Consider the following 12,882-nt stretch of genomic DNA (forward strand, 5'->3'; position numbering starts at 1 on the left):
TGCTTCTTTCTCAGCGTCGTTTATGAGTGACATTCTGAAACGAGTAGGTATGGTGGACTGTAAGGCTGTTGTTACGCCGCTCTCGACCACTCAGTCGGATGTTAATCATGTTGAGCCTTATGCTGATCCATCGTAGTACAAGAGTCTGGCTGGGGCTTTGTAGTATTTGACAGTAACTCGCCCGGATTTGTCTTATGCGGTTAATAGGCTCTGCCAACATATGCACTCCCCGACTATGTCTCATTGGGCTATGTTAAAGCAGGTCTTTCGGTATGTTAAGGGCACCATACACTTTGGCTTATCTCTACGCAAGTCTCCTTCAGATGCTTTGCATGCTTTCAGTGACTCTGATTGGGCTGGATCTCCTGAGGATCGCAAGTCCATTAGTGGTTATGCGGTTTATCTCGGTTCGAACTTGATTTCTTGGTCTTGTCGGAAGTAGAAGACTGTGGCTCGTTCCTCTACGGAGGCTGAATACAAAGCGTTGGCAGATGTCTCGGCTGAAGTTACGTGGCTTGTGTCGTTGATGCGTGAGTTGGGTTTACCTGTTACGTCTTCTCCTAGGCTGTGGTGCGATAATCTCGACGCTACCTATCTTTGCGCTAATCCTGTTTTTCACGCCCGCACGAAACATGTTGAAATCGACTATCATTTTGTTCGTGACAAAGTGGCAAAGGGGGAGTTCCAGGTTCATTTTATCTCCACGAAGGATCAATTAGCGGACATTTTCACTAAACCGTTACCTAGGCCGTGTTTCACTTGGTTACGTGACACGCTCAATGTTGTTAGTCACCCCACTTGAGCTTGAGGGGGAGTATTAGAGATGAATATATTTTAGAGTTATATTTGGTAGGATAATATTTGGTTAATATTTGGTTGGTGATTCTTACTGTATTTATTCATTCCCTTACTGTATATATTCATCAGTTTTCCTATTATCAATTATATCCAATAATCAACGTTCTCATCTATACAATGTCTTTTTATGACTAAGTAACTTATATAGCGTAGATTCTCTCTCTAGCGCGCAGGGGAGTGCAAATCAAATGTGTTAACGTTCGCCGGATAGAAAAAGAGTAATGTGTTTTATAATTACTAAAGGATTTAAATTCATTAGCAAGATAGAAAAAGTAGGCAAATAAACATGATATATTATGATAATAAGTTTCAAAACCAATCACTACAAGAAAAATGCACATAGACAACATTAAAAAGACAACAGTTTTTGACAAAAGTGTTGTCTTTTGTGTAAAAGACAACACTTTTGGACAAAACCGTTGTATTTGACGCAACACTTTTATCAAAGGCAACGGTTTTTACCGAACCGTTGTCTTTAGTGTGTTGTCTTTGTGCATTTTGTCAAAAGACAACACCGCAAAGACAACGATTTTTAAAAACCGTTGTCTATGTGCATTTAAAAAAAAAAAGACAACAGTTTTATGTAACCGTTGTCGTTGGTGTGTTGTCTTTAAGTGCACTTGAATACACAACACTACAAAGACAACGGTTTTTTAAAACCTTTGTCTTTGCGCGATTTTTCTTTTTAAGACAACGATTTTATTTAACCGTTGTCATTTGTGTGTTCTCTTTACGCACACTTGAATAGACAACACTTCAAAGACTACGGTTTATTAAAACCGTTGTCTTTTTGCACCCATTTTTTTTTATTTAGACAACGATTTTATTTAACTGTTGTAGTTGTTGTGTTGTCTTTAAATGCACTTGAATACACAACACTACAAAGACAACGGCATTTTAAAACCGTTGTCTTTGGGCGTTTATTTTTTTTGTAAAGACAACGATTTTATTTAGCCGTTGTTGTTGGTGTGTTGTTATTAAACGCATTTTAATACACAACACTTCAAAGACAACAGTTTTTTAAAATCGTTGTCTATGTGCATTCGGTTATTTTAATTAAACAACGGTTTTATGTAACCATTGTCATTCATGTGTTGTCTTTAAGTGCACTTGAATACACAACACTACAAAGACAACGATTTTTTTAAATCGTTGTCTTCGAGTGTTTATTTTTTTTAAAGACAACGGTTTTATTTAACCGTTGTCGATTGTGTATTGTCTTTAAGTGCACTTTAATAGACAACACTTCCAAGACAACAATTTATTAAAATAATTGTCTTTGCATGTGCACCCGTTTTTTATTTAGACAACGATTTTATTTAACCAACGAATTGTATTAGCGGGTTTGACTAACGGATAATATATATTAGCGTTTTGTAAAAAAATATTTGATAAAATTAGCTGTTTAAATTAGCGATTAACATGTAAAATGACCTAAAAGGGTATAATAATAATAATATTATTATTATTAATATTAGGGAAAATGGCATCTTTAGTCCCTGAGTTATAGGGGTAGTGTAGACTCAGTCCCTAAGTTATGGCTGTATGCGAGTTTAGTCCCTCAGTTATTCACAAAGTGGCAAGTTTAGTCCCTGGACATTAAATTTGACGAAAAAATTAAAAAATATTCAAAATTTGAGGGGTAAAATAGGAAATTCACATTTTATTATTATTCTTATATCAAAACCACTTTTACAACATTATTTTTTCACTTCTTAGCCTAATTATTTTCAATATTTTTCATTTTTAAAAGCATTTTAATAACTTTCAAATGACTTGTTAGGAACGTGACTCTCGTATAACACATTTAAAACTTAGCACAAATAAAGAAATGCATGATCATTGTATTTAGGTGTATGAAACACACTGTCCTAACAAGTTTTTATTTTTTTACTAAGTAACAAATGTAATAAAATTAAACTTTTGAGATAGGATAGTGTGTAAAAAAATCTCAAAAGTTTTAATTGTATTACATTTGTTGCTTAGTAAAAAAATAAAAACTTGTTAGGATAGTGTGTTTCATACACCTAAATACAATGATCATGCATTTCTTTATTTGTGCTAGGTTTTAAGTGTGTTATACGAGAGTCAGGTTACTAATAAGTCATTTGAAAGTTATTAAAATGCTTTTAAAAATGAAAAATCTTGAAAATAATTAGGCTAAGAAGTGAAAAATAATGTTGTAAAAGTGGTTTTGATATAAGAATAATAATAAAATGTGAATTTCCTATTTTACCCCTCAAATTTTGAATATTTTTTAATTTTTTCGTCAAATTTAATGTCCAGGGACTAAACTCGCCACTTTGTGAATAACTGAGGGACTAAACTCGCATACAGCCATAACTTAGGGACTGAGTCTACACTACCCCTATAACTCAGGGACTAAAGATGCCATTTTCCCTTAATATTAATATTAATAATATTAATCTATACTATTAATAAAAACAATATCCTCTGTTTTAACATCCCGCCCAAAACACTCCTATACTATTATGGTTTGCGTAATATTGTAAAATACGATAATACAATTCCTATACGTAATACAATTGTAAATTAAAATAAAATTCCTAATAAAATATATATATATATATATATTCTTCCCTATATTCTATTCGTAATACAATTCTAGATTAAAATTACTAAACGTAATAATTCAGTATATATATTTCTCTGCAATGCAATCTATACTATTAATAAAAACAATATCCTCAGTTTTAAATTCCCGCCCAAAACACTCATATACTATTATGGTTTGCGTAATATTGTAAAACACGGTAACACATGCAATTCCTATTCGTAATACAATTGTACATTAAAGTAAAATTCCTAATAATATATATATATTCTTACCTACATTCCTATTCGTAATACAATTCTAGGTTAAAATTACTAATCGTAATAATTCAGTATATATATTTCTCTGCAATGCAATCTATACTATTAATAAAAACAATAATCTCAGTTTTAACTTCCCGCCAATACACTCCTATACTATTATGGTTTGCGTAATATTGTAAAATACGGCAATACAATTCCTATTCGTAATACAATTGTAAATTAAAATAAAATTCCTAATAAAATATATATATTCTTCCCTACATGCTATGCTGTACAATTCAATAAGCCTTAGAAAAACTCTTGTATAAGTAGTGGTGCAAACCTCTTCTCAAACCAAGTAGTGGACCCCACATATATTTGTACCATAATATTGCCACTAAAATGCCATTTTATGCTAATTTTTTCCAACAGTTATTTGTCCAGAGAATATCAACGTGTTGGAGGAAGAAGATGATATATAGTGAAGGGCAATATCATCTTCACTATATTTCATCTTCTTCCTCCAACACAACGCTCTACGGTCAACCAACAATCACTCAACTGATTATCCCATTACTCCCATGTAAATTTTTCTCTAATATATTTATACTTATTGAATATCAAAATATAAGTGTACCTCAAGATCTTGCAATAACTAACCGACAAGTAATTAAATTAATGATATATAATGCAATGCAAATTATCTACATATTGCATTTATACACTTATTTTATAACACTGAACTTTTGTGATATTTGTTGCATGCAAGGAAGACTCATACTATAGTTTATTTGTCAATTTTGATATGTTATAAATCATAATATCATAAGAAACGGATACTTTGATGAAATATTAAGCATGAGTAGTATGCCAATCAATGATTATGGACATCGCATTTCAACAGTTTGGATGTGCATCATTCCAAAAAGCCATATACTCCATTTGGTAATCTGGAGTGAAGTTTGGATTAACAGTTTAGATATATGATTCATACATTTTGATATATTTTTGTTTATTGCCTGATGCCAGTATGATGATTTGAATTTTGAGAGCATAGAAACAAGCTCGAATCATGCTTATATGCTTGAATGGTCTTACCTCAAAGTTACTACCCACTATCACACAATGCTTTATGTTGTATGTTAGACTCAAGGTTACTAACTACTCACGATAGTCAGAGACTTGTTTTATATGTACGAAATATTGACAAAAACAATTAGGCTTTAAATGTGAGTTTTACTTATATATACCTGAGAATCAGAAACATTTTGAAATTTAGTGATTGGTAAAATCAATATATTTTATAGTTTGACTATCAAAACTAATTTTATGGAAAAAATCACAGAATATATACATGTAGATTATAAAATTAAAATTTCAATGTCAAAATTGTTATGACTCAATGCTTTGATTACATTAAAAGTGTCAAAATTGTTATGACTCAATGCTTTGATTACATTAAAAGTGTCAAAATTGTTATGACTCAATGCTTTGATTACATTAAAAGTGATTTTTAAAAATTTCAAGCTCAAGATATGACATGCTTGATGAGTCGCTAAAAATTTCAAGCTCAAGATATGACATGCTTGATGAGTCGCAGCTCGAAGGTCAGTGATCCGCTCGCCGACTTTAGATGTCGTTGATCAAATTAATGAGTACATGTGCGACATGAATATTGCAAAAGGATAAACATATTTAAGTTGTAACTCTTTGTGTAAGGCAAAACTAGACGGTGAAAATCTATTAGAAGTACACACTCATAAATTCTTAATAGTTTGAGATTGTATGATTTTCTTAATCATTCATTGACATTAATTAAAGGTCGGTGCACCTGTTATGTTATTGTGGAAGATAGACCATTCTCTTGGTCTTTATAACAGTACGTGACTCATCATCACAAAATTGGCAGATCACATTGTTGAAGCAAGAATAGTTAATGGGACACATGAAGGAACCAAAGTTCTTATCCCTCGAATGTCTCTCACTCTTTCTAATATGAGATTTCCCTTCAAGTTTCAGCATAAATAATTCCCACTGATGCTTGCATATGCCATGACTATCAACAAAAGCCAGGGTCGAACACTAACTCACGTTGGGTTATTGCTGAAAAAACCAGTTTTTAATCACGGTCAATTGTACATAGCTTTCTCCTGAGTCACCCATCATGATAGCCTGAAAGTGTTAATTAGTTCTAGACGAGAATGGACAAGATTGTGTTGTTACTACCAATGTTGTCTACAGAGAGGTTTTCAATAATGTGTAAATACAACCAGTGATATTATGTTTTTTTCCAAGATGAAAAAATTGCTATATATCTACACAAAAATATATCTTCCATACATATGAATTAGAATAACAATTGATTCATATAACTGAGTTACTAGAGAACGAGCATATTTGCCCAATTTATAAAATTCTAAACAATGATATATAAAATCTTTAAAGTTCCAACACCGCATGCGTACAACTACACATTAGCTATTAATTAAACAATTATTTATTAGAATTCAAATAAGGATAACATCAGAAAACATAATCAAACCAAAACAAATCTTCAATTACACTATATAATATTTAATGTTATAATTTATATAATTATATATCGATCCAAATATTCTTAATATATTATAACAAATCCATTCTGTGCATTGTACGGGCGAAAATACTAGTAATATTAAAAGTACAATCTATATATATATATATATATATATATATATATATATATATATATAAACAAAATCCTCCAAAACAAAATCCTATTTCCCGACCAAAATATTGTACATTAAAACAACTAAAACAATAAAATAATATTAAAAGTACAATAATATTAAAACACGAAATCCTATAACATCAAAACATTGTTATACATTATGATTAGTACATTGTTATAGTCTATATATATATATATAAACAAAATCCTTCAAAACGAAATCCTATTTCCCGCCCAAAATATTGTACATTAAAACAATTAAAACAATAAAATAATATTAAAACTACAATCTATATATCTATATATATATATAAAAAACAAAATCCTATTTCGCGTCCAAAATATTGTACATTAAAACAATTAAAACAATAACATAATATTAAAAGTACAATAATATTAAAACACGAAATCCTATAACATCAAAAAATTGTTATGCATTAGGATTAGTACATTGTTATAATCTATATCTATATATATATAAAAACAAAATCCTCCAAAACGAAATCCTATTTCCCGCCCAAAATATTGTACATTAAAAAAATTAAAACAATAAAATAATATTAAAAGTACAATAATATTAAAACACGAAATCCTATAACATCAAAACATTGTTATACATTAGGATTAGTACATTGTTATAATCTATATCTATATATCTATATATATATATATATAAACAACATCCTCCGTAACGAAATCCTATTTCTCGCCCAAAATATTCTACATTAAAACAATTAAAATAATAAAATAATATTAAATGTACAATCTATCTATCTATCTATCTATCTATCTATATATATATATATATATATATATATATATATATATATATATATATATATATATATAAACAAAATCCTCCAAAACGAAATTCTATTTCCCGCCCAAAATATTGTACATTAAAACAATTAAAACAATAAAATAATATTAAAAGTACAATAATATTAAAACACGAAATCCTATAACATCAAAACATTGTTATACATTACGGTTAGTACATTGTTATAATCTATATATATATATATATATATATATATATATAAACAAAATCCTCCAAAACGAAATTCTATTTCCCGCCCAAAATATTGTACATTAAAACAATTAAAACAATAAAATAATATTAAAAGTACAATAATATTAAAACACGAAATCCTATAACATCAAAACATTGTTATACATTAGGATTAGTACATTATTATAATATTATAATACTTATAAAAACAAAATCCTCCAAAACTAAATCCTATTTCCCGCCCAAAATATTGTACATTACTATAATTAAGTTGCCAGAGAACGAGCACATTGGGCCAATTTCTAAAAATTTCTAACAATGATATATAAAATCTCTAAAGTTACAACACTGCATGCCTACGTCTACACATTAGCTATTAATTTGAGCAATTATTTACTCGAATTCAAGCAATGGTAACATCAACAAACATAAATGACCCAACTCATATCTTCACTTGCACTATATAATATTTGATGTTATAATTAAATAATTGTATATCCATTCAAATATTCTTAATATATTATAACAAACACATTCCGTGCATCGCACGGGTGTAAATACTAGTATTAATAATAACATGAAGGTTGAATATAATAATAATAATAATAATAATAATAATAATAATAATAAACAACGTCGTGTAATAAGTTAACCCACTATATTTTTTATGTTTTTTTTTTTTGAAAAATTTATAATTAAAGACCGAAATACCTTTATATTTAACGACATTTAAGTTATTTTTATTGATAGATGACTAAAAATAGTCATGTCACAATAATAATATAATACTAGGACCAAAAGTGAATGTTCTCATAAAAAATGGACTAAAATGAACTGTCGCATATAAATCTAGGACAAAAAAAATAGAATTAACTTTAATAATAATATTTATATAAAATCAAAATTAAAATAAAAAAAAAAACAAGAAAAAGAAACAAGGAAGCAGCAATTTGCTGCTTCCTTGTATATTCCCACTTTTCCCACCATCCCACATCGGTGGGAAAAGTAGGAATAGAGCCTTGAGGCTCCTATTTAAGGAGCCTCAAGGCTCTATGATTGCCAAATTCCATTGAGGGTTCGACTCTCACCTTCAACGTTTTTTAAACTAATTTTATTAATTAGAGGTGTTTTGAGAAAAATTATATTTTTTTCTCAAAATGCAATATACAAATGTTGCTAAATGTAGCGTTTGCAAAAATTTATCAAATAATTAATTTGGTGTTTTAACAATACTAGTTTTAGTCATTTGAAGAAAAGACAACGGTTAAAAAGCGTTGTCGTTGTGCGGGACTTACAACAACACTGGTTTCAACAACACTCAGACAACGGTTTTTAACTATTGTCTTTTCATACAACGGTTAAAAAGCGTTGTCGTTGTGCGGGACTTACAACAATACCGGTTTCAACAACATTCATCAATAGACAACGGTTTTTAACTATTGTCTTTTCATGAAAAGACAACGGTTAAAATCCGTTGTCTTTGCACGGGACTTACAACAACACCGGCTTCAACAACACTCAATAGACAACGATTTTTAATTGTTGTCTTTTCTAGAAAAGACAACGGTTAAAAACCGTTGTCTTTGCGCAGTACTTACAACAACACCGGCTTCAACAACAGAAATTTTACCTTATAGACAGCTAGTTGCCATGCGAAGAGGGGTTGTTTATTGGCACAGTGGGGTCTGGAATGGATACAATTTTCCATTTCTTCAAGTCCATTCCCATCGTCTCAGGTATTTCTCTAACCACAAAGAAAGCTATTTTGCTTGGGATGGGAATTTTGATGCGGGTGAGGCCTTTATCAAAATTTATGCAACTGGGTTAATTTCTTATTTATTTGTTGATGAGAATGGAAACGACACAGATGCACTCATTGACTGTGATCCTAATGATACAAATTATTCAAACAAAGGGTGCCTAAAATCACCCAAACAATCCAATTGTAGTGCTGGAGACAAGTTCAATTCAACAACTGGTTTTATTGAATTAAATTTATGGGAACAAATGTTATTCAACACCACGCTAAATATTAGTGATTGCAAAGAAATGTGTGTCCAAAATTGTTCTTGCAACGTCTATGCTACACTTAAACCTGATGGAACAGGCTGCAAATTTTCATCTTCCACTAAATACCAGTACGCGCTTCAGGGCGAAAATCTTTACATTCGTTATGGAAAAACAACAGGTAGATAGTTCATCCACCCTTTTTACTTCCTGCGAGCATGTTTCAATTTAATTTGTTTATCAACCTAATAAAGCTACTACTCACTCAATTGCTTCAATTCAATTCAATTCAATTCGCATTGAACTATATCAGTCCATGCTCCTCCACCTCCTCCTCCGGCTGCTTTGACAAGGAATATGTCACACCACATGATGAGAACCACAACTACTATAGTAGCTCTTACAGTAATACTCCCTGTCATCGCCCTCGCCCTGATTTTCCTAGTTTGCTATTCAAGAAAAAGTTGCACCTGCTGCTTCATAGGTATACTGCTATCCCATCTTTTAATATATATCAATTTATCAATTCACATATATTCTTTCTTAACTCTGGCTATAACCCTCCCACCTAATCAGCTGTAAGTGTTTACACAGCCCCAATTGTGCAATCCACGCAACAACTTGCTGGTCACGACGAGGACTTACCTTTCTTCGATTTCAAATGCATAGAAATGGCCACAAATTATTTTTCTGAAGAAAATAAACTTGGTCAAGGAGGATTTGGTCCTGTATACAAGGTATAAATGAAGAGTTAATTCCATTTTTGATCCTAGATTTATATGTGACAATCTACTTTTAGTCCATTTTTATCAGAACATCCCTTTTTGGCCATTTCGATCTTTTTTATACAATGTAGGTTGACCGGCTATATTTTGTATGTTTGTTGATTTGAAAAAATTCATAATTGAAGACCAAAATGCCCTTGTATTTTATGAAATTTAAACTGTTTTGTTGATAGAGGACCAAAAATGGTCATGCCATAATAATACTAGGACCAAAAGTGGATGTTTTGAAAAAAAGGACTAAAAGCGGATTGTCACCTATAAATCTAGGACCAAAAATGGAATTAACTCTATAAATGAACTATATTCACATATGATTTTTTGTCCTACTGTTATAAGGGTGTTTTCAATTTTAGTCCACCTTATTAATTTGTGGAAGAAAGTATTAATTTGTTCACCTTTAATTTGGCCCTGTGAGTATAGTAGTATTTTCATCTTTTATGCTTTATTTTTCTTTTCATTTTTATACGTGCCGTAGCATTTTGTCACTTTTAGTTTTTACACCCAGAATTCCAATTAACAAAGCTAGAAATTTCAAAAATCTTCTTCTCCTTATGGCTATATTCCAGTGAATAGTAGCTAGAATTAGGGGAGGTTTCGACCCCAGTGGAGACGCTGCTGTCTTTTTGTGATTGAGAAAGTAGTTATGAACAGATACTACATTGTAACAGAGTCAGTAGTACTAAAAAAAATGCTAAAACTCACCAATTTCTTTGTGTCACAGCTTATCTAAATGTAATAGTAACAATACAAATTGCTCCCTTTGTCACATTTTACTCAACTTTTTTTTACTTCAATTATTTTCTTTAGCATTTTTTATAATTTTTTTTATTAGATTTTCTATATTTAATAGTATTTTATATATTATTTTCAAATATATAAATTTCATTTACTAACATTGAATTAAATATTATTATTAAAAATTAAATTATAATTAAGTTCAGTCAAACTTCATTAATTAAACAAGACATACATATAAAATTGAAACGAAGAGAGTAGATGTGTTTGTGGTTAATGAAGATCATTAAATTCTATTCAGGGAATATTACCCAATGGTCAAGAAATCGCAGCAAAGCGGCTCTCAAAAATGTCCGGACACGGAGTTGAACAATTCAAAAATGAAGTTCTATTGATCTCCAAATTGCAGCATAGGAATCTTGTTAGACTTCTGGGTTGTTGTACTCAAGGAGATGAGAGGATATTATTATATGAGTACCTTCCAAATAAAAGTTTGGATTCAATTCTTTTTGGTTAGTTTGTTTTATTCGGTTCCATCATTCACCCTATATTTCTCTTGCTTGGCTCCATTTATGAATGCATGACATTGGTTTTACACAGATGCAAGAAAGAAAGTTTGTCTTGATTGGGGAAAGCGTGCCTCCATAATTGATGGGATTGCTCAAGGGCTTTTGTACCTCCACAAATATTCAAGACTAAAGATTATACATAGAGATTTGAAAACAAGTAACATATTGCTAGATGTTCACATGCATCCCAAGATTTCTGATTTTGGAACTGCCAGAATATTTAAAGATAGTGATTCTCGAGCAAGCACAAAAAGCATCATTGGGACCTAGTAAGTCAATGAGAATATGTTTTAAATATTTCTTCTATTATATATATATATATATATATATATATATATATATATATATATATATATTTTTTTTTTTTCTTTCATGTAACTTGTAGAACAATTTCATGATAAAACAGTGGTTACATGTCTCCGGAATATGCCATGGATGGTTGTTTCTCGGAGAAATCGGATGTTTTTAGCTTTGGAGTCATGGTAATGGAGATTGTAAGTGGAAAGAGAAACAATGGCTTCTACAATCCAGATCGTGTTTCAAATTTACTTGGTTATGTAAGTATTACTCTATGCATAAATTGTATACAAAAATTTAATTTATTTCTATGGTTCTTTTATTCAAACATCTCTATTTTAATTCGAGTAATAAGTTTTTGTTTCTAACTCTACCTATTAATGATCATTAGGCTTGGGGTTTATGGATAGAAGGAAAAGTTTCAGATCTAATAGATTCAACAATGGACAAAATGATTTCAATTATTGAAGCAACGAGATATATCCAAGTAGGTTTGCTATGCGTTCAAGATAGTGCGACGGATAGACCAACTATGACAGATGTGGTATCCATGCTTGGTAATGAATCAACAATCTTACCTATTCCTAAGCAACCTGGTTTCTCAGCCATTATTGGCTTAAAATGTGATGATGTTGCTAATAATGCAAAATCTTACTCTATTAATGAGGTCACAATTACAGAGATCGAAGGTCGATAGCCATACTTGGTACAAACTACTCTTATTTTTGTGCAAAGACTTTTTGGGTGAATTTTGGTGCTAAATAATTATGAACTTCATCAAAGATTGTGACATGTCTAATTGCAATTAGACATCATTTCTTTGAATGTAAAGCTTTTAAAATAACTTTCAAAAACTACGTATTGAATATTGTAAGATAAGTTTGTGTTTATGGACAACCTCTATATTTGACTATAATTAATTGGCACTATATTGGATGACTCTAGGTGTTGAGTGCTCTCGAAGGCGATTCACACGCAAGTATACTAGTCGGCTAGTAATTTAGAGGCCAAAGGGTTATATTGTTGTATCCAAAGGATATTATTGAATATCAAATAATAGACTACAATAATAGACAATCAAAGTTTAAGAAA

At 30.6% G+C, this 12,882-nt stretch overlaps 1 protein-coding gene across 1 annotated transcript; it reads left to right on the forward strand.

Annotated features, from left to right (window-relative positions):
• Window positions 1-235: 235 nt before the first annotated feature.
• On the forward strand, window positions 236-12,487 carry LOC116033157 (cysteine-rich receptor-like protein kinase 10). The gene is made up of 8 exons (XM_031275917.1): window positions 236-407; window positions 9,505-9,585; window positions 9,718-9,888; window positions 9,981-10,141; window positions 11,226-11,436; window positions 11,525-11,762; window positions 11,900-12,050; window positions 12,182-12,487. The coding sequence occupies exons 1-8, from the start codon at window positions 236-238 to the stop codon at window positions 12,485-12,487; spliced, it is 1,491 nt and encodes a 496-aa protein (XP_031131777.1).
• Window positions 12,488-12,882: the final 395 nt, after the last annotated feature.

Source organism: Ipomoea triloba, chromosome 10 (genome assembly GCF_003576645.1).
Source record: "Ipomoea triloba cultivar NCNSP0323 chromosome 10, ASM357664v1".
Lineage (NCBI taxonomy): Eukaryota > Viridiplantae > Streptophyta > Magnoliopsida > Solanales > Convolvulaceae > Ipomoea > Ipomoea triloba.

Excerpts from the sequence above, each read along its gene's own strand:
- LOC116033157 (XM_031275917.1), top strand. The coding sequence starts at position 236 with ATGTCTCATTGGGCTATGTTAAAGCAGGTCTTTCGGTATGTTAAGGGC. Across the intron at positions 9,586-9,717 it reads TCGTTATGGAAAAACAACAG|TCCATGCTCCTCCACCTCCT; the intron begins GTAGATAGTTCA and ends GAACTATATCAG. Across the intron at positions 12,051-12,181 it reads TTTCAAATTTACTTGGTTAT|GCTTGGGGTTTATGGATAGA; the intron begins GTAAGTATTACT and ends AATGATCATTAG.